The sequence below is a fragment of the Natator depressus genome, chromosome 17, assembly GCF_965152275.1.
Source record: "Natator depressus isolate rNatDep1 chromosome 17, rNatDep2.hap1, whole genome shotgun sequence".
Taxonomy (NCBI): domain Eukaryota; kingdom Metazoa; phylum Chordata; order Testudines; family Cheloniidae; genus Natator; species Natator depressus.
Window position 1 is genome coordinate 10,061,635 of NC_134250.1, and position 22,525 is coordinate 10,084,159.

The window sequence follows — 22,525 nt, forward strand, 5'->3', positions numbered from 1 at the left end:
CCGACAAGTCTTTTCTCCGTTCCCTTTAATGACCTCCTTCCCCTGGGTACGTAGGTTCCATATGCAGTAAGATCATGCCTCTCACCCAAGATTTGGATTTTTCAAGGAAAGTGGTGGGAGCTCGGTGCCCCATTCCCAGTCAATGGGAGTTGTGTACCCAGCTCCCTTGAAAAACCACCATTGGCCAGGTGCCTGCAGCCCATTCTGGCCTGCTCTTGACGTGCTCAGGTTAGAGCCCAATGTGTTATTCATCTAAGGTCTTGGAGCTACCTTCTTAGTCTATTGTTCTACTGCACCACTTCATCTCCTGGTAACTGTACCTACTGGGTCATTTTCACTGTAGGGTAAAGTATTTCCAAAGCTCCGGAAACGAAATAGTAACAAGTCAGTGGATCTGGAGGAAATGCCATGTGAGGAGTCTGCTACAGACTATGTCTTCAGGATTATCTATCCAGGCCACAGGCACGATAACAGTAAGTGGCTTCATTGTTCTTTCATTTAAAAAAACAAACAAACTAGAGTGGTATGCTGGGATCTGTGGGGGAAAGAGACAACCCAGATTTTTTTTAAGAGGATATCGCCACAGAGGTGTTCTGCCTTGTTAGGTAATTATGATCCATGGTATAGTTTACTATGGGTTTTCTTAAAGCTATAAAACAGGGGTTCTCAAACTTCATTGCATCACAATCCCCTTCTGACAACAAAAATTATTACACAACCCCAGGAGTGGGGACCGAAGCCTGAACCAAAGCCCGATCCCGCTGCCGCCCCAGGATGGGAGGGGAAAAGTCAAAGCCCAACGGCTTCAGCCTCAGCAGGGAACTTGTAACCTGAGCTCTGCCACCCTGGGCTTGGGCCCCAGGTAGTGGGGCTCGGGCTTCGGCCCTGGATGGTGGGGCTTTGGCTCTGGCCTTGGCCACAGCAAGTCTAAGCCAGCCCCTGGTGACCCCATTAAAATGGGATCCCGACCCACCCTTTGAGAACCACTGCTATAAAACCTTCATTGCCCCAAACAGAAATGGAGAGTCCTGCTCTCAGAGCCACCCTGTGTTCTCCAGCTGAACCCTGTGCAAAACTTTCAAACGGAGACCGAATACAAAACAATCCCCATGGCTAATCCAACAGCAATTCTGCTCCAAAAATGAAGGGTGTTTCTATTGCACCGGCAGCTTCCTAGCAAGATTGTTATTAAAAGGAGAAAAGATTAACACTAACCATCAAAAAAGACCCTCCCTCAAAAAAACCAACACACCCAAAACCCTGCAAGCCCAATTTTCCTGGCATTCTCTACCGAAGCTTCACAATAAATAGGGGGGAGAACCCACCCCCCAAACTCCTTCCTCTCTTCTGTGAATCTGAACTCTCTATATACAAGAGATCTTGCACGCTGGTTCTCTAGCAGTGGGTTCATTTTCACGTCCATTGGTGGAGAAGCTAGAAAGTAGCAACATCCTGAGATGTTTGGATCACGGTCCCAAGTTTAAAGGGGATTTGGATCCAGTGTTCCCATTCAGGTTCATCACAGCTCGAAAGCGGCAAAATCAATTAAACACTTACCCCTGCCCACTTCCTGCCCCCTCCCCCCCCCACCCCGCCCCTGAGAATAGGCCATAAGGAGCCAAGCTTTAGCCTCAACCCAGCCTGTGAGGGAATGTCTGCACCACAATAAAACACCCACTACTGGTTCTTGTCATCTGACTCAAGCTCGCGGGGCTATAAAGCTGAGCGTGAGCTCTGGGACCCTGCCTCCTTGGGGCATCCCAGAGCTAGGCACGCAGTCTGCTCCCACCAGCAGGAGGCACTGCAGACTGTGTGGACACATGCAGCTGTTCGTGTCTGGTTGAAATCTGGCCCATGGAGTGCATGCTCTTCTCGGTGAGAAATGTCTCTTCCCCCCCACCCATGCGCAGGGGAGTTCCCAGGGTCTCTCCCAAGCTCCGACTCCTCTGTCTGTGTTGAACGTGTCCTTTGAGACTTCTCCTAGAACCAAGTCCTCTCTTCTTATGTTCCTCTTTCACTATTTTCTTTGAGCAGTAACTATTAACTACCACCACTTAGCTGCCAGCCGCTCTGCCTCAGTCGATGACGACGAGGAGGAGGAAGACCGGCTCCACGCAATGCTCTCAATGATCTGCTCTCGGAACCTCACAGCTCCTAATAGGATGAAAGGTTTTTATCCACCGCCCCCCGGCCCTGCCCCCTCAGTGCTCTGTGGCAGTGTCACCACAGTGATGCATACAACAGTGTTGGCATTATGGCAAGACAAATGTTTTTCATTCACATCAGGGGTGGGAAGGCACCCAAAAGCCGGGGGAGCAGGGTTAGCAGCACCTTTCCTCCCCATCTCAAGGTAGGATCCATGACAATGAACGACAGAGCTGTCTTGCTTCCAGAATCTTCCTCCCCCAGACTCCCGCCTTAAGAGTTAAGTCACGACTCATGGTGTGTGCTCATACAGGGAAGTAAGCGGAGAGAAGGGGGCCCCTTACTTTGCTGCATGGGAGGTGGTGGGCGGGGGGGAACGTATGGGTGAGGAGCCCTCCACCTGTCCAGCTTAAGAGGTAGCAATAAGTAAAATGTACTGAGTAAAGGGCTGGTACAGGTTATGCCCCCTCAGCACATGCGGGGAAACAAGAATCAAGTTGTAAATTAGAGTACATCGATACAGCACAAAAGGACCCATGGCAGCAGATCTCAGGGTGACACTACAATCTACCCTTAAATGCACATGGAGACTTGAACAGACCAAGAAGCTTTTCATGCGCGAGTGCCCTCCTGTCCACATACTGTGTGGATCTCAAACGATCAGTTACCGTATTCCTTACTGTACAACAGGCCCATCAAAAATACTGCCCCGTTCGCTCACCCTCGACCTATTCATAATGATATACTTGTTCACACCAGCAAACTTTCATCCCAGCAGAGATGAGCTAATTGGCAGATGATCAGGCCTTGGCTGTATAGTTCTGGAGACTTAGAATCCCTCCCCTCTTGAAGGAGGGAAGTGACGGGCATTCAACGGAGTAGAAAACCGTCTGTGGAGCAGAAAACCGTCTGCTGGACAGATGGAATTCTAAGGCTCCAGAAATGAAGCTAAGTTGGCTCAAAAATAGAACAAAAAAAGAAAAAAAAATCTGCAAAAATGATCATTAAGATTTCCTTTGTTGAAATGTTCAGCCCAGTTCTACTCAAGCATGACCTCTCCCGTGTTCATGGCTGTCCCAGGACTAAACTCATTCAAGAGACACCCCCCTCCTTCCTTAGCTGCAGTATCTGTTGCTGTACAATTTCCATGTCAACAGTCTTGGCTTGGAGCTGTCGTGTCTTCAGGTGCCATAGATTTAACACACACTTCCTTTAGCAAAAGAAAATTTGTAGACTGTTGAGTGATTACAGGAATCCATCTTTTCCTCATTCCTCAGAGCTTTCATATGCCTTTAAATGCAGAACAATGGGTTTAGTGCTAAACGAATATCATCCCTGGCTTGGTGACGTTACCTATAGGAATGAGAGGATAACTGCCCTTGGTCCATTCTATTTTGGCCCTCTGCTGGGACCGCTATGATGCCATTGTGTTGTTATGTGGACCCCTGTCCACTGTGATCCCCATAGGTTGCCAAACCAGTCATTCGGTCTGGCCACTACTCAGCGGGGCTGGATTCATATTCTACCAAAATGCTCTTAGAGGGGATGGAGAGGAAGAGAACCCCTAAAGCCCTCATCATCTTGTAGGAAGATAGTGTTTGCAGGAAATATCTGAACAGCAGGTTTCTTGTGAAGATGAGACTTTGAAATGACTTTTATGGTAGAAGATCCGTCTGTAACAGTGCATGCCTGCAAAGATGCGACTAAAATATAAGTTAAACGATTACAACTTCAGCTTTGTTTGGTAGCTAATGGATATTTAAAGCAATCCTACTAGAGATGGCAAGAAACACTTTAAAAAATAGTTAGCAACCTAGCTAGGACTACATACCATTTGATAGTGATTCTTGTCAGTGAGCTAGGTTTGACTATCATTTGTCTCCCCATCCGTGCTCCCTTGAAATAATGACAACACTGTTGTGTCAGGTTTGCTAGCCATTTTGCTTTTAATTTTTGCAACATGCTTGACTTTTTGCATGTGGCCAAAAGTTGCAGATAAACACCAACAAAAATGAATGAAATGAAGATGCTGTTCACTCTAATTCTTCATGAATTCAGGTACCTTTCATCTGAATCCTTAGGTTCTGTGGGGTTCTCGCCTTTTAAAGTAGATTGTTTCTTTAAAACAAACAAACAAAAAAACCCACCCGCTTTTCTTGTCCTTGGAGGGGGAGGAAAAAAAAATCATCTCAAAACATTTGTTTGTCCAATGGTTTTTATTTGAACCAAATGAGAAGCTGCAATAAATACTGGGTCATTCAGCTCCTTCCTGAAGAATTAAGGTGAAGAGCATTTTTTTCATTAAACTTTGTTTTGTGACTTGAAATATTCATGACTGCTTCCGCATGAGCCTGTGCTTTTCATGTTAACATACCTTGTATGATTTCCATGCCGTTAAAATGCTTTATGCTACATTGATGGCTATATCTATATTAAAAATAGAGTCCATCTTCTTTTAAAAAGAAGAAATGTATTGTTACCTGCAATGGCAGAATGCATGAGACGGTTTGGAAATTCCCCACCCCTGCACTTAACATACATTTTGAAAGCACGGCCCAGAGGACCGGAGTTGCTTGTACGTGTTAATGCAATGAATGACATCCTGTACTCTGCCTTTTGCCTTAATTTAAATCAAGGGTGAGCTGAAAGGCCAGTTATTTATGAAAAGCCCCAGCAGGTTTAGGTTAAGAATTTGGGCCATGATTTTCAAACGCTACTGGCGATTTTTGGGTGCCCAGCTTGAGACACCTTCCAAGGGGGACCCTGGTTTTCAGAATGTGCTAAGCATCCACCCTCTGAAAATCAGGCCTCTAAGGTTTGGAATTGGGCACCCAAAATCTTTAGCTACTCCTGAAAAACTTGGCCTTTTTTTCTTTTTTTAAAGTGCTGATCCTGCAACTTGTTTCCATGTGGGGAGAGATTTCAGACACATGGAAGTTGCGTGTTCAGAGCCTTAAACTCTAGTTTATGCGCTTGGGAGTGATCCGGGGAAGGACAGTGGGCGCACAGGGGCATCCCGTTCATGTGCAATGTTCCAGGGACAGCACCCTAGATTTAAACACACATGGAAAATACCGTTAGGATTGATGCATTACCTTTGTGCTCATGTTGGTTTTGTAAACCAGGCTTTGGCTGAGGCCAATTAAAGAAACGCACTCAAGGAGGTGGCATTGTGATGATGGGTCGATAGCATGGTTCTAACTGCAAACCATTTTACTCCCAGGAGGGTTAGAGTGGCACTCAGGGCTGGATTAGCTTTCCACCTCTGTGAGTAACTGTTTCAGGATCAGATCCCAAATGACCACATCAAGAACGGAAAAGTTCAGACCGTCTCAGTTTGAGAGCGAGCCTATTTTTACTCTGGAATTAAACACACAGGATCTTTCGCTGTAGCTCAACCAGAAGTTATGGACTCACTTTAGGAATTACTGGGTGAAGCTCCCTGGCCTGTGGTATACAGGAGGTCAGACTAGATGACCATCATGGTCCCTTCTGGCCTTAAAATCTATTACTGTAGTGTCAGATAAAAATTAGCTCCCATCTTCAGAAAGCAGAAGAGCGGCCTGCCTCGCACCCTGCATTTGAAACAGGCAGGGTGCTGGGCCATGGGTGCACCAAACGGTTATCTAGGGAAGTTGGGGAATCCCCATCACTGGAGGTTTTTACAAACACCTGTCAGGTATATTTAATGCTGCCTCAGGTGGCTGGACTAGGTGACCTCTTGAGGTCTCTTGCAGCTGTACATTTGTATGATTCAATGTAAAAAAACTGAGCATGCAGAGGACTTGGCTGGTTTAGCTGTGTTAGAGCGGAAAGTAATGTTTTAGGGTCGCTAGTTCTGTCCCTTCCTGTCATCAAGGGTAGAGCCTGCAGCAAAGCACCAAGACATCAAGGTGCACCAGGAGGGCAGGGGCAGACAAACGTTTATGGCCATGATTTTTTTACCCCCCCTTTCCCCAGACTCCGGCGACATGATAGAGATGCAGGGATTCGGTGCGAGCTTGTTGTCATGGCAGCTGGAACACTGCAGCCAAGGGTCCTCGTGCCTCTCCTGTTCATCGGGCAGCTCTCCCTACGACATCCCCAGCTGCTGCAACTGCATTCACGACAGGTACACGGGCCAGGCCCGGGGAGAGGGCTTGACTCTATCGGCAGAAAGCGACAGTGGTGGAGGAGAGCTCTGGGCTTGCTGCCTATGGGGCCCTTTGCGCCCCGCACACAAACGCCTGCCATCCTGCACCCGCTTATTAACATAGCCATGGTGGACGTGTCAGTGGCAACATCTGAGACTGAGGTAAAAAAATTCAAGAGTGCTGAAGCCCCCCTTTCGAAAGGGACCCAGGCATTTAGGCGCCTAAGTCGCCATGGAAAAAAAAATCAATGGGACACAGGCTCCCCTAAATTCCCAGGTCACTTTTGAAATTGGGAGTTAGGCTCCTAAACCCCACCGGCACTTTTCAAAATGGTCTTCGATAGGTTTCCTGGGCAGGCGGAGGAGAAGTCACAAGTGTTGCCGCTGCACCTGTTCAGCCAGCAGTCCCCTATCTCCACCCCCCAAGGCAAGGCCTTGCATGTGGAGAAAAGTCACCCCAATGCCCCTTGCTCCAAGCACCAACGGTGAGTTTTAGGGGCGAGACGCTTCAGGGCTCCCAGGCGGCCCCGCTCCGGGTTACGGGGAGCGCGCTGTGGCTGGGCCACCGCCTGTGGAGGTGTTACAGCATCGCAACAACGAGAGCGAGACCTGGCTCCTTGTCTCTAGGACAGTCTTCGTTTTTCAGTCTGTGGCGTAGCCCGCCCAACCAGCGTGCACCTAGAAGAGCCTGCCGCGCACCGTGTGCTAAGCAGCCTCCCCTCCTGCTCTCGCCACTTCCTCTACATAGCCTTCGACCGTGTCGAATGGCAGATCACACTTGTTCTGTGGGACAGAGAGGAAGGAGGCTCCAGTGGCAAGGGGACTAGCCTGCGACGTGGGAGGCCTGGATCCAATGCCCTGCTCTGCCCACCTCTCAAGCGGTGTTGTGAGGAGACATGCATTAAAAGCTTGGGGAGACCCTATAGTGATAGGACCGAGGTCTCTCAATAGCCCGTGATTCTTCTCGCAATAAATTGGTTTTACATCCGTGGACCCAAGAGGAGAATCAGGCCTTCAGGGGCTTCTGTTCAGTGCTCTGTAAATGATCAACAGAAGCAGGTGAGCGCCATCTTCATTTAGCTCATGTTCTCCAAGCCTCTGGTCGGCACAGCGTTTTCCCTGCTGCATCTGTTTCCGTGCTGCGCCCAGCCTCGTCCTTTAGTTTCTCCTGCTCCCCTTGGAAGGTTGCTCGACGCTCCTCTAGACTTGCCCGTGGGAAGCACTGGTGTCTAGTTGCGGCAGTCCAAAAATGCCACTTATTTTTTGGCCAGGAATGTTCTAAACTTGTTGGTGTGGTGGTTGAAATGCCCCCAGGAAGTTTTGTTTTCAAAAACTCCTGTTGCAACATTTTTGGTTTTAAAACTGAACGTTGTTCAGGGTAATTTTCTTTTTTTTAACTGAAAAACTTGAACCTTTCAATCAAAAAAACCTTCAGCCAGCTCTTAAGTCTGTGTGTTTACATCAGTGGTGGAGGGAGTTCAGTTTTATGGACATAGGCAAACCAGTCATCCGTCAAAGGATGCTTACACCCCTGCTTTGGTCAATGGCGGTGTTGTTGTCGCCAGGTTGATCCCAGGCTATGAGCAAGAAGGGTAGGTGAGATAATATCTTCTACTGAGCCAAATTCTGTTGGTGGAAGGTAATAAGCTTTGGAGCTACATAGAGCTCTTCTTCAGGTCTGGGGAAGGAAGCAGAATATTAATGTGGCCTTTGTAATCCACCTGTCACTGTGGTACTGAGTTACCTAAATATTCATGTGGCTTGGGGCAGCATCCCAGGCAGCGAAATAATTTTAAAATCCAAAAACCTATTTCCTGTCGGATTTTTTTTTTTTTTTTTTGAAACCAAACGTGTCTTAGTTTGGTTTGGGAAAGGGGCAGCGTCTGTAGATCAGTTGGGATTAGGGATGTGTTCCATGATCCGTATCACCGTAACCCCAAGCGTGTTTAAAAATGTCTCCCTACAGAACCCCATTAAAGATGCTGTGTGAAAGCATGAAGAGGCAGATTGTTTCCAGAGCGTTCTATGGATGTAAGTGAGGCTGTTTTCCAAAAGGGACAGTGCATGCAACTCCCGCAGTATCACACGCTAGTTTGCACTGAGAAGGGCTGCGAAGTCAGGTAACTGGCCGTGTTCAGGTTAGAGAGGGATCCAAGCCAAACTATGGGGGGAGGCAGTTGAAAGCCAAATCCAGGTGCAAATTTTTCAGGCGGCCCTTCTCTTCATAACGAGCCAAAGCAACCTAGAACTTTAGAGCGTTCAGAATCCTGACCCAAATATCCTGGCTTGGTAATGCCAGCGGCTCTTCTGTGTGCAGCCATGGAGAACTGATGCTTAAAGCTCTGCATGTTGCAACGTACTTTTACAAATACACGTTTGTTTTTTCACTTCCCGGCACAAGATTAAATAGCTGTCAACTTTGCCTCCCCCTTCCAGTCTACCTGGCATTCACGTGGGATTGTAGAGAGGAAAGCTTTGCTTCCAGCTTAAACTGCACAGCTCCATCTTTAAAAGGAGCTGCTGGCATCGGCTATAATAACCTGCTTGCTTATATGAGATTCTGCCCTTCTGTTTCCACCCCCTCTGCAGGGCTTGCCTACTGCCGCCATTTGTCTACAGTGAGAACGCATCTGTCTGCCCTCGTGAACCATTCAATTATCCCGCCTGACAAGCCTTCCAGCGCTGCTGGAGGCCTGACTAAAGAGGTCTGGAGTAAATATCAAAAGGACAAAAAGGTAACGGGCACAGAACCTACCCCCATTTCGTAAAGGGAAAAAGTCAGCACCCCACCCAACCCACACACACTGCCTCAGTGTCACTCCCTAATTTGGCTATGAATATTTCTAAGGGTCTTTTCAAGTGACCAGTGTTGCCTTCTAAGACTACATAAATTCACCGTGTGCCAGCTTTGTTCCAATATTTGTGCAGACCCGATTCTCACTTACGCTAAGGCCCTTTTGAGCTACCAGAGTAGTGGAAAGTTGGCGTAAATGGCTGTTTCACTCACCCTTTTCGCTTTCAGCCCTTTTCGCTGTCAGAATGTCATAAAAGTATAAGGGCTTGTCTACACATGGAGTTGTTCCTGATGAACTCCATGTGTGGACACACTTATTCCAGAATAAGAGTGCCTTCATGCTGTTTAGCTGAACCCAGCAAGAGGTTTAAGCTAAATGGGAACAATGCACTCTGACTCCAGAATGTGTCCACACATGGAGTTAATCAGGAATAACACCACGTGTAGACAAGACACAGATGAGAATCAGCCTGGTGTATCTTTAAGCAGGATGAAGGAGATTTTGTAAACTAGGACCATCTAGAGGAACACTAGATCTTTTTGCCCTGCAATTTTAGACATTTAAAGTGATGTTTTTATTTGGACAGTCCACTTCCTGCTTTTGGGCAGCCCAGAAAGCAGCACTGATGGGGAGAAGACTTGAAAATTTAGGAGCCTGAAAATCTTTGGGAAAAGCCAAAGTGAATTAGGTTTTTACATGTAGTTTTTGAAGCAAATATAGCGCCATTAAAAGTAAGGGCTGGTCTACACTACGGGGTGCGGGGAATCGATCTAAGTTACGCAACTTCAGCTACGTGAACATACGTACATCTACTTACTGCGGTGTCTTCACTGCGATGTCTCGACAGGAGACACACTCCCGTTGATTCCCCTTGCGCTCCTCATTGAGGGGGAGTACTGGAGTCGAGGCTAGAGCGATCGGCGGTCGATTTATCGTGTCTATACTAGACCCGATAAATTGAACCCCGCCGGATCAATCGCAGCCGGTCGATACGGCCGGTAGTGTAGACAAGCCCTCAGTCATTGCCAGCTCTGATGACTGGAGTCCTGTATCTACAGAACGGATGTAGCACAAGCAATGTCAGGGCAAACTTCTGAGACAGTCTACCTTTCTGCTGAGCACATGCTCCATAAGCACCTTCTTAAACATCTGCTTAAGTGCTTTCTTGAATCAGGACCCTAAAGGACTGTCCATGGATTCACACTGTGTGAATTCCTTAGAAGGGCAATTCTCCAAGGCCTGTTTGATCCTTTGCATCTCTGGTGACAGCAAAGGTATAATTTGGCATCTACACAGTGGTAGATTCCATGATGGACACCAGTTCAATAGGAACTGACCCATTTTATATAGGCCGCTCAACAGCCATCAAATGGTAAGATCATATTGGGCCAGATGGGAACCAATGACCTAGGAATAAAAGTATCCCATCTGTATCCCATTGCCAACCTTTTTAAGGCTTCCACTGGTTGTGTTTTTTCCATTAGCTGTGTACTTGCAAGTAACTGTAGTGCTTTTATGCAAGCTCAATAGTAAGGTGCATTCATTGTGCCCTCCCCTCTTTCCTGACTGCTTTAGAATTACAAAGAATTGGAATTACTCAAACGAGTTTACTATGGCGGAGTGCAGCATGAGATTCGAAAGGAAGTGTGGCCCTTCTTACTAGGCCACTACAAATTTGGCATGACCAAAAAGGAAATGGATCGGGTAAGTTCCGGCTTCTGAGATTTAAATGGGATGTTGAATTTTTAAATACTAAGAGCACTCTCTAGGTGTAATACTTACTCTATTTTAATAAACACTCTCCTAGCATATGGTCTTCAGGGCACCAAAGCCCGTATTTTCGGGTTTTCTCCAGTAGGACTTGGACTTGGGAATGCGAACTCCTGAGTTTGATGCCACCGTGGGCAAGCCACCTGGCCTTCCTGTGCCCGATTTTCTCTGTTTGGAGGATAATTGCCCTCCTAGGGCACTTTTTAAATTAGTGCCTGGAAAGCGCTTTGCGAAGGCTGCGGCCCTGAGGCCACAGAAGGGCAGCGCATTTGTGAACTCACAGCAAAACGTTCGTCTGGGCGACCCAGTGGCAGTTCAAACACGGTATCTTGAAATACCAGGTGACGCACCTGCGTGCGCCCAGGTTTAATGCAACGGTTCAAAACTACTCTGAGACCTGGCGCTACTAAAAAGGGCCATGAGGGCTGTGAGGGTTTGTCCCCTTTTCCTAGAAGCAGGTAAGACGTGTCTTTAAAAACCCGCCCGCCCCTCCTTGGAAATATCACTGCGAAGTGTAAATTTCTACGTACTATTTGTACTAAACGCACACAGAAAACCCCCACCTTTGCCAAACTAACAACATTCACCACATTTCAGCCCAGGGCCGCTACAGCCCTAGGGTACGGGGGCTGTGATGAAAATTTGGACAGCACAGTGACTGTACAGCCAGCAGCCCCACTGCCGTGTTCCCTTAACACGGGGCACCTCCACCTCAGAAAAGCTACAGGGTCCCATGCAAACCATTGGGCGCGGCTTTCAGTTAGGGTAGACACTGGAGGGCCTCCTCGTGCCTTTTTTGTGCCTGAAGGCCAAAGAGCGTGTGAGCAGCGTCTCCCTTTTATGAGATGATTTACTGGACTGCGGGAAGTGATGCTGACCTCAGACTGCAGCCTCCCAGGGGCCCTGAAGGAGTGAACATGAGGCTGATGGACCTGCGTGTCTGTCCGCAAAGGGCAATCGTAGGAGAGCAGCCTGAAAGCTGAATATGGCGGCGGGGGGGGAGTCTTGTGTGGCTTGTGTCTGGCATAGGTCTCGGGGAGGAAAGGGCAGGCAGAGGGATTGTGCGAGCAAGTGGCGAAGCGCTCATCGGAGCAGGCGCTCCAGAGATTCCCCTCACGCGCCCGTGTCTGTACCCCTCCGCCAGGCTGCCGTTCTTGGTAAATTCGAGCTTTAGCAATGGCGAGGTTGGTAATGCGCTGCAGCGCCTGTGACATGAGACGCACGTGTCCCTCGACTGCCAGTCCGTCTTCTCTCCTATTAGACACTAATGACCAGAGAGAGAGCCCAGATAACTCCAGCACTGTCTAATTTTGCCAGATTGCAATCAAAAGGGGAGACAGGAAAGTACCAGTTCCCTGGCTTTCCCTTTCCTCCAGAGGGGGGTAAAAGCGATGAGTACGGGTAATATTCAGTAAGTAGAAAAACAAAACCAATCTGCATTTATCAGGAGGGGACTGTTTACCTAGTGCGTAAATCAAGAGTCAGGACACCTGGCTTCTAGTCCCAGCTTCAGAGGATATGTTTGCCTGCGGGTTACAGCCAGGGATTGGTAATCAGGACAACTGGATTTTATTCCCCTTTTAACATCTGTGCCTCAGTTTCCCTATTTGTAAAATAGGACTCTACTAAGTTCACCCAGGGGTTGCAAGGCGTAAATCAGTGTTTGCTAGGTGCTTTGGGATCCTTAGATAAAGGGTGCCATTGAAGCGCTAGACTGGAAACTCCTTGGGGCAGAGACTGTCTTTGTCCAGCATCTAGCACAGTGGGGCCGAGATCCGTGACCGGGGCTCCTGGGCACTCCCACAACACCAATAATTATTAATCATAATAAGGATAATGGTGCATCGGTTTGAGGAGTCAGCCCCTAAACAAAAAAGGCGTGCATTGGATGGGAGGGAGTATTAGGCCAGTGAGAGATCCAAGCAGTCAGAATATCAGCTCGCCAGGTCCTCGACTGAAACCATCACCGATGATTTATCACGTTTGCTTTCTGTACCATCATACCGTCATTCATCAGCGCTGGGCAGCCAGGCTGGGGGCACTGTCTCACACGGCTCTCCTCCAGCCTCCCACTAGGGGTCGTGCTTTCTGATTTACCACTCCACAGCCACCTCGCCTGACAGATATCCCCCCAGCTCCCAGGGAGAAGGCTACAGTAGCAACCAGCTGGCAAAGCCCAGAGCCTGAAGCCAGCTCACTATTAGGGCTTTTATCCAGCTCTTGGCAAGCAACAGAGCAGTAAAGTTACTGTCTCTCTCCTCGTAGCCAGAGGGTGTTTTTGGTGTCTGACTCGCCTTTCGACAGAGGAAACCAGCAGTAGCGTGCTACAAGAACCAGGGTGGGTGCATCTGGCTAGCATGCAACAGTATCTTAGCTGGAGCTTCCACTGTTGGAATCGCTCTCAGCTGCTGATCCTGCAATGAGCTCTGCACAGGACTATGTCCGGGAGCTCACTGCAGGGGCCTAGGTTACAAAGATGGAAGTGGGGGGGGCAGAAATACAGTAGGGTGCCATAGGATTTGATTAGAGCAGGCCGTTGGTCCATCACCTCTAGTGAGATTTCAGGAGGTGGGCAGCACACTTCTCGTTTATCTCGGGCCAGTCATGGAGTGCTGTATATTAAACGGTTTTTAAAAAAAAAAAAAATCCTTCCTGCCCTTCGTGGTGGCAGTTTACATGCTGAAGCATGAGATTTGATTGCTCCTATTTAGCACGCCTGATGTTACTGGCCAGTTGCAGCTGTGAATTCTGCCCCTTCACTGTTTCCTTTTCATTGGTTCTAGCTTGACCTGCCCTTAAATTTCACTACAGTCCTTTGCCTCTCATTCTGCCCACGCCCAAGCATGTGCCTGATTCCACTTTCCACTTCTTATTTTGCTGGGGATGGGCCCCATCCTGGAGTTGAGATCTAGATCCCAAGCCCAGTTTCCCTGGAGCTCAACGGGGTTTCAGATCCTGTCTGGCCACCTCACTAGCTTTAATCTCTTCTGACGTGCAAGCCACGCCATCTGGGCCTCGGACTGTCTCGGATGCCCTCCTGCAAGGGGGGTCTAACGTTTCAGCTGCATCTGTCTGTGTCTTTGTTCGAAGGTGGATGAAGATATTGCTCTCAAGTATCAGAAGGTCATGGCCGAGTGGAAAGCCTGCGAGGTCATCGTGAAGCAGCGGGAGAAAGAGTCACACTCTGCCATCTTTGCTAAGTTTTCATCAGGCAGCAGCATTGACAGCCACGTTCAGCGATTGATCCACAGGGATTCCACCATCAGCAACGACGTAAGTGGTCTTGTTTAGCTCTCTGTTCTCCTGTGCACTCATCCTTAAGGAATGTTGCAGTACAATGGGCGATGCTGGAAATATAGTGCTCACAGGCACAGCTTGGGGCGGGGGGACAACAGTTGCATAGGCACCCTTGGGAAACTGCCCTCTGCATAATTTAGGCAGTCCAGGGAGCTGCTCTCAATTAGAGAAGCCCTGCCTGCCCAGCAACTCTGCAACCTGGAATCTCTGGCGAGTTCTGGGCTATGGCCCCTGGGCCAGACCATGCTAGGGCTTGCAACAGGGCACGTATAGGGTAGTCTGTGGTTGTTCCTAAGCCTGCAGTGGGGGTATTCTCCCCCAGCTGGCTAAGGGGTTTTTATGGCCTCTGTCTACCACAGCAGCAGAAAATCCCTCTCAGGTAAGAACCTCTGGGGAATGGATTGGCTCAAGGAATTGATAATGGCTCTGAAGATTTGTTTGTCTTTGGGTCCCCAGTTCAAATCCAGCCAAGAGCAATAGTGATCGGCAGTTACTATTCCAGCAACCACGTGGTGGGTCTGTTTCATTTCTAGTAGGCAGGTGCTCAAATCAGAGATGGCCCCAGTGTTTGGCTCTGCCCTCGTCCCTCTAAGCCTAGATGCTGGGCACAGAATAGGCAGGCAGACTGAATAGCCCTTGTGACACAAGGTTAGGCGTTAGCCACGCCGGTAGGCTGTGCGTTGGAGTAGGGGACTTGCGCTGCCCTGGTTGTATCTCCAGGGCTGCTAATCTGGCACCTTTCAAAAGCACTTGAATTCATGCACATGGATATGTTTAAAAATAAAAAAATTAAAAAATCCTAGTCCTCAAAGCTGTAGGAAAAAATGAGTCACGTGGACAGTAAGACTGTACTGTCCAGAACAAACCCACATTGCTAAAAGGGATAGACGATGACCTAAAAGAGCTCTCCCATCTCTAGCCATCTGTGACTATAAAAGCCCCATCTCACACACCTTCAAGGTTAGTCTAAGCTATGCATTTAGCTGCCTCCTTATCGTTCGGAAGAGAACTTTACTCGGGTAGCTGAGAACAGAACTTGTCCCCAAAATCTGTAGCAAGTTTAAAAAAAAAAAAGTGGTGAAGTTTGCTTGCCCAACAGAAGGCAGCGCTATGAAACATGAGGTTGAAGGCCAGGATCTCCAGGTTCACGAGTGATTGCTCAGCTTGGGTGCCCAACTAGAGACGTTTTATAAAGGGGCTTGGATTTTCAGCCAGTGGGTGCTCAGAGTCAGGCCCCTTTAAACGCCACTCAGGTTAGGTGCCCAAAAACTGAGACATTCAACATGAAGTCATTTTTTAAAATTTAGGACACGGTGTGCAGATCATAAGTTCCTCAGTGGATATTACTTTTAGAGTCCCTTCTCTGGCCATATCCAGCCTCTAAGTTCATTGTAAAACCTGGGTTAATCCACTCTGTTCAGCTATAATATATACATGCACGGATACTGCATGGGATAATATACAGATGCTCTACTGACTTGGTGATCTTGTCTGTTGAAATAACCTCGGCCCACACACGAGTTTGGGACTTATTTGGTCTTTCCTTCCCCCCCCCTCCGCCCCGCATTCCTGCAATTCTCACCACCACCATCAGGTCTTCATATCTGTAGATGAAATGGACTCAACAGAGCGAGACTTACAAGGTCCGGTTGACCCCTCGTTGACTGTGGTGAACGTCGACACTCCGGTCGCAGCGGCTGCCGTCGAACAGCAGTCAGTAGAATTTGATTCTCCCGATTCCGGGCTGCCTTCTTCTCGGAATTACTCGGTCGCTTCGGGCATCCTGTCCAGCATCGACGACGGGCAGAGTGTCTGCTTTGAGGACGGGGCGGAGGAAGAAGTTAGCGCGGACTTAGAAAGACCAGATCTGGACGTGACCCAGGCTCAGAAAGCCAAGGTGGTGACCTCAGAGCGTCAGGATTCTGTAATGGAGGAACAACTGTGCTCCCAGTTGGATTATTTAACGTCTGGAGAGGACATTGCGTCTGTTTGTGGAGCTGCCTATACAGTAGGTCACTATTTATCGTATTACGCATCGACCTGTGTCTGTAGAGCACTCTTCCTTCTCTTCCTCTCAAAGGCCCTGCATGTATTTTAGACTTCCTGTCAAACAGGATTTAACTAAGGCTAGGCCAAAACCAGAACCTAAACTCTTTGAATGACAGGGAGCGGGAGGGAACCCCTGCATCCAAATCCCTCTGAGCTGTTTAACTGCTGGGTTGGATCCAAATCCAGGAGCAGCCTTTCTTCTGGGTCCAATTCAGAGGTGGCCAAAATCTCAAAGGAACAACTCATGAGAGTCTCTGGCGCCATCTGATCCAAATCCTAACCCATGAAACTGCACCCTAGCCCTAATCCAGACCGAACACCACCTGCTCGGATATTAGCGTTGCTATAAGCAGATTTAAGCTTTCTTGCTTCTGGCCTGTGTGCCACCAAAAGCCTGCCATCGCCCTTAATAATCCCCTGCACTGCTGGGCTGTGCTTGGAAGGCTCAGCAGGGAGAGCAGATGCACTGTACCTGGGACTGTCAGCAGCAGTGAGGTGGGTAGCTGTATGTATTTAAGCTGTGGGGTGGGATTCTAGGCTTTCCGGGTTCAGTGGAATCAAATCACATCTAGGGTTAAATTCTCTGCTGTGCCAAAGTCTTCAGTTCAGCGGAGATGAGGGAAGTCAGTTCTGGTGCCCTGACTCTCTGGGCCAACCTGCACCAGCCTCTGGTCCCCACTGTGTTTCAAGAATCCTAGGGGTTGCTCTAAACTGCGCCAGCTGGCTGCCAAGGGCTATTTGTAGCTGGAAATTGCCAGAGCGCACTGTACTGAGGCCACGGCCCCCCAAGATTCCCCCTGTGCTGTTGTGGTGAGTGCAGGAGCCAGGTAAGTGAGCTCTGGTGCTGCTTCGAGCGCCCTCTTGGTGGTAATAATACCTAGCACGTATAGCGCACTTTTCATCTGTCAATCTCAAAGCGCTTTCCAGTAGGGGAACTCAGCTGAATCCAGACATCTTCCTACTTCTTAACTCAGGTTAATCTCTAGGAGCATCTTTTGTTGAACAGCAAGCGTGCCTCACTGGGTTTTTTTTAAACCTTCTAGATAGAATTACTGGACACCGTTGCCTTAAATCTGCATAGAATCGATAAAGACGTTCAGAGGTGCGACCGGAATTACTGGTATTTTACTGCTGCTAACTTGGAGAAACTCAGAAACATCATGTGCAGGTAACACAGCTTGCAAAGCAAACGCTTCTTCTCACTGCACTGCAGCTAACTTGGGTTAATATCCAATAGTGCCTGCCTCTCCCAGAGTGCAGTACGGTATGGCCAAAAGCTTCCAGAGAAAGAGAAGATGTGGTCGGGTGGATAGTTTAGTGGAGTCCCAGCTCAGCTTCAAACTCTCTGTATCACCGTAAGTTTTGTAATGTACTTTGTTCCTCAGTTCCCCACCTGCAAAATGGGGCTAATGCTTCCCTACCTCCCAGAACTGTAGCAAAGATCAAATTAGTTAAGGAAACGGAGGCGCTCAGATACGAGAGTGATATTTCAGCGGGTGGGAATGGGAAGGATACGTTTTCAGATCAAACCCCCTCCAGGCTCCTGGGAACAGTTCAGCTAGTATGGAGAGTGCTACCCTATTGAATCAGAGGTCAGTACCATCCCTTTAACATGTCGCTGCTGGTGGAGTGTCCTGCTCTGAGTCCAAAAACTAAAACTTACTTCTCATAAGAAAAGTTTGGATGCTCAGACATTCGAGGCTGTGCATGCATTGTTTGGGGTTTTCCGTGGGCCTCTGGATTACAGTTTCTGCATCTAAATTATGTGGTCTGAGCTACATTCTGCCCCTGCCAAGTGGTATTTGAACTCCATACAGTGCTCTAAATCTGCGTAGTCTCCTGGCTTTTCTAGGGCATGATTCTGGAAGCTGGGGCTGGATTCCCACTACCGGACACGCGTGCCTCCCCATAGGTGCTGGAACCAAGGGTGCTCTTGTACCCCATGGCTTGAAGTGGTTTCCATTATATACGGAGTTTACAGTTTGGTTCAATGACTCTCCTCAGCACCACCACTATACAAATGGTTCCAGCCCCCCCTGTGCCTCCCTGGTTTTTAAGGCGGCTGCTGCCTTTATTTTTGTTAGTTTATATTTCACCCGGTGGCAAAAGTCCCTGGAGGAGGGAGATTTTTCAAAGCCACTGAAGATTTAGGAGCACAAACCACACTGAAAGTCAGTGATTTTTTTTCTTCCTCCCAAAAAGTGATGTGCTTATGTAAATCTCTCCCTCTGTGTTTTGTAGAAATCTAAACACATAATTCACCTTTGCCTCAGGTGGAGCAGGAGAATAACTAGTGTTGCTGACCCCTCTCTACACCCCAGTGTGATGTATTTGTGACTAAACAGGCTGGGGTGCTGGCTGTGATAGGACTAATATGCAGCTGTTCCCTCACGGAGAATGCCCAGAGCACCACCCCATAGGGGTTTTTTGGAGCCCTGTATATAATGCAGTAGAAAGTTCTCTCCCTGACGCACAATTCGATAGGCTGGTGCAAAAAAGCTGTAAGAGAAGATCTCCTTCTCTATTAAATTGTAGGGCTTTTTAAGGGTGATTTCTGGTAAGCACTATTGGCTTCCTCCTTAGGGAATTCACCCACTGGATCTACAGCCCAGCGCTAGACATAGGGCTTTCTATTGGAGTTGGGTGTTAGGTCCACTAAAAACAATCCAGCAGAGAGGGGATTTAGAGACGACGTTTGCTAGTGTCTCTTCTGTTTCTTTCTTTGTGCAGTTACGTGTGGGAGCACCTGGATGTCGGATACGTCCAAGGCATGTGTGACCTACTGGCTCCTCTCATGGTTATCCTTGACAACGGTAGGCGGGCCGAGTTTTCCTTTTGTAATGCTCTGCCACCCTGGCAGATTAGTACGAGGTGCCCTTGGGAACACACGGAGTCAAAAATGTACCACGTTTCGGAGGAAGCTGTGTGCATTATGTAATGGCAACTCCCCCAAACGGAAGGCTGCAGCGTTCCAGTCATCTTCCTGTTGCGAAGTGACTCACGATGGCCTCTTGGGGATTCCCTATTTAATCTCCCCAGACTAAAGTTGACTTGTAAACAGAGGTAACAGTATTTCTGTAGCTGCTGGCACTGCAAACTCAACATGGGATCTGCAAATCTAGCTGGGCTCCTTCTGCAATCAGACAGACGTTCCAGTGGCCCACCTCATATTTTCACCCGGCACTGGTCATGGGGGAAAATAACAGATTTGGAAGGAGAAAGCTGCCCCTCCCCACCACCACGTTACCTTGCAGCATCTTGCCGTGTCCAGTACAAACCATGGGTCCCAGGCTTTGCAGCACTCTAAGCCATCCACTTTCTATCCACAGATCAACTGGTGTACAGCTGCTTCAGCCACCTAATGAAGAGAATGAGCCAGAATTTCCCCAACGGAGGTGCTATGGACACACACTTTGCCAACATGCGATCACTAATTCAGGCGAGTCCTCACTGGAGAGGAGCTGGGGTTAGGACAGGGGAAGCGTATTTGTATTGGCCTTTATGTCCCATTAGCTTGAAGCTGCCCTGCTCTTAGGCACGCTCTTCCTGCTGATGCAATGAGGTGGTGACAGCTCCATTGGGAGGTTAAGCATCTCGGTTCCTGGGTGTCTGCCCTATGCAGTTAGCAAGGGATATTTGGGATCACAGAGTCGTATATATAGCTCTTGGAAGGAGCACTGAGCCTCTGGTACAGCACAGCTCTGCCCACAGAGGAACGTCCATAAAGCGCATGGACTGATCATCCTGTGCACCAGCTACAAAGAGTAATGACGACAGTTCGGCATATGGGTCTACGAGCTGATTCAATGGGAGAAGGCTCAGGCCCCTGAGAGCAATTGAGAAGAAAAGACCACTGAATTGTCTTGGCATTGGCTCAGTTTCCTTTGAGCTCACATGCAGGACTTGGACATGCAGTATTCTTGGAAGGCTCTTCTTGCTGTCACCTTTGGGTGATTTATTTAGCCCCCAACATTACACTGCAAGGCAGGGAAGGTGGGGCAGGGGTGGGGGAAAAGCAGTCAGGTGCAGTGATGGTTTATATAATCCTGTCTGGGCCACTGCTTCATTGTGTGTATATTGAGCAAGGCACGTGTGAGAGAGAGAGGGACACACACACACTATTTTAGCTGGGTTGTTTGTTAGAAGGTCACAACTCTGGGGAAAACCAAACAACCCCCACCCGCTGCATGTGATCTCAGTTTTCCCAGGGTAAATAGGTAACAAATAATAAAAAGTACAAAAACATTATGGTTTAATCAGATACAGTGAATCATATTTACTTTATAACCATTAATTAGACACAGGTTGTAATATAACTATAGTAGAGGGACATAGTCACATTTTTATATTAAGGTTACATTTGTAAGTAGTTGACAAAGGTGTAATGTATTTATAACCATTTAGAATATAACACACATTAATGTGTATCCCAGCTATTAAACATCATCAGCAGAAGGCAACCTGTTGGGTTTTAACAATTTAACTTCTTATAAACTATATTAAGGGTCTATTTATAATCATTGGTCTAGATTTTGTGTGACCACATAAATAGGCTTTCCAGTTATTTTTTTCAAATAATTGAAGATAAAATTTTTTAAATCAACTGACAATTTTTGCACTAGGAAGAAATTATCATGTCTTATTGAGCATCTGATTTGATAGCAAACTTAAGGCCCTGATCCTGTAACTGCATCCACGCAGGTAGATCCCTCTGCCTCTTCTGAGCCCCGTCAGCTGCCTACAAGTGCAAAGATTTTTTTTTAATCCTCCCTCTGTTCATTTTAAAATGAACAAAGGAAAGATTTTTCACGCAAGGAGGGGGACAGGTACTGATCTTAACCAATTAAGATCGAAACTCTTCCAATGCTCCAAATACGTCTACACACAGATATGACATTTGATCTTTATAAAATTAGTTAATCTGAGTACTTGCAATTAAATTGGTTCATTAAAATTTGATCCTTTTAAGATACTCAGTGAGGTTTTTTTGTCTCAATGATTTGATGTGCTGTATTCGTACATGTCACAGTTGTTGAATCCTTGCTTTAAATATAAAAACTCAACTCAATCTTTAATGTAGACTTTGAGATTAAAATAATTAGGTTATTCACATACTGTGAAAACATTAACAAGAAGCTATTTTACTTAATACATGTTTGTTTATTTCCAAATTGGAGGCCACAAGCCTTTAAAGGCTCCTGCATGTTGTACTTATTCCCATGACCATAAACAGTAAATAAGCAATATGCTGATAACACTCTAGGATAGGGGCTTCTTCCTCACAGGAATTACTTTAGGGCACCGCTAGATGTCTCTGTTTATCATTCATCTGGTGGTACTTGGGGGGTAAACTAGCTCAGTGATTCTCAAGCAGGGGTCTTCCAGGGGATACATCAACTCATCTAGATATTTGCCTACTTTTACAACAGGCTATAGAAAAAGCACTAGCAAAGTCCATACAAGCTAAAATTTCATACAGACAATGACTTGTTTATACTGCTCTATAGACTATACACTGAAATGTAAGTACGATATTTTTTGCCAATTATGTGGTAAAAATGAGAGAGTCAGCCATTTGTCAGTGATAGCGTGCTGTGCCACTTGGGTATTTTTATGCCTGATTTTGTAAGCAAGTCGTTTTTAAGTGAAGTGAAGTGAAACTTGGCGGTACGCAAGACAAATCAGACTCCTGAAAGGGGTCCAGTCGTCTGGAAAGGTTGAGAGACACTGCTGATGCAAACAAACGTTTACATTTGGCTTATTGTGCTGAATGAGCAAGTCCGTGAGAACAGATCCTGGGCAGTGGAGTTTGTTGAAATTGTATTTCCGTGTCTGGCTGTCCAATACTGTGGCTCTACAGCAGCTTTTAAAGGGCAATAAAAATATCAGACTGGATTGAAGGAGGAGGATGGCTGGGAGGGCCGACACATTCTGTACCTGAAAAGTGTGGCCACAATTTCGCTGCCGAACAGCAACTTCCTTCAGAACCAGGGCGGATGTCACAGTGAAAGCAGTGCTTTCTCACAAGCCTGTCAGTTGGCCTCCAGGAGAAATCTTAACTTGGATTCGCTTCCCCATTTTATTTTTGAGATGTTCACCTGACATCTGGTGAGAGGTCGTTTCATTTTATGGCTCTTCCATGCTGCAGCGTGGGAGCCGGGTGTTCGACTCTGAATTTTAAGTAGCGATTACTCCATATAACAAAATGGAGCAGATTATAAAAATCTAGTCCTGCAAACCTTAAGTGAGTAATTCTGTGGAAATCAGTGGGACCGCTCATGTGCAAATAACTGGACGCACATTAGCTTATTTGAACTTTTCGACCACAATGCAGGCT

General features: G+C 47.5%; 1 protein-coding gene across 6 annotated transcripts in view; it reads left to right on the plus strand.

The window, feature by feature from the left end:
* SGSM2 (small G protein signaling modulator 2) overlaps positions 1-22,525 on the plus strand; it is a 144,088-nt gene that overhangs the window by 112,352 nt on the left and 9,211 nt on the right. For 3 of the 6 annotated variants that reach the window (XM_074974846.1, XM_074974849.1, XM_074974847.1), the window contains exons 11-21: positions 344-473; positions 2,035-2,169; positions 6,106-6,256; positions 8,244-8,308; positions 8,867-9,012; positions 10,648-10,776; positions 13,933-14,115; positions 15,734-16,147; positions 17,232-17,356; positions 18,919-19,001; positions 19,518-19,627. In XM_074974846.1, the coding sequence (XP_074830947.1) occupies positions 344-473; positions 2,035-2,169; positions 6,106-6,256; positions 8,244-8,308; positions 8,867-9,012; positions 10,648-10,776; positions 13,933-14,115; positions 15,734-16,147; positions 17,232-17,356; positions 18,919-19,001; positions 19,518-19,627 (1,671 nt within the window). The remainder of the gene's footprint in view (positions 1-343; positions 474-2,034; positions 2,170-6,105; positions 6,257-8,243; positions 8,309-8,866; positions 9,013-10,647; positions 10,777-13,932; positions 14,116-15,733; positions 16,148-17,231; positions 17,357-18,918; positions 19,002-19,517; positions 19,628-22,525) is intronic. The other 3 variants (XM_074974851.1, XM_074974852.1, XM_074974848.1) reach the window with 2 other exon arrangements.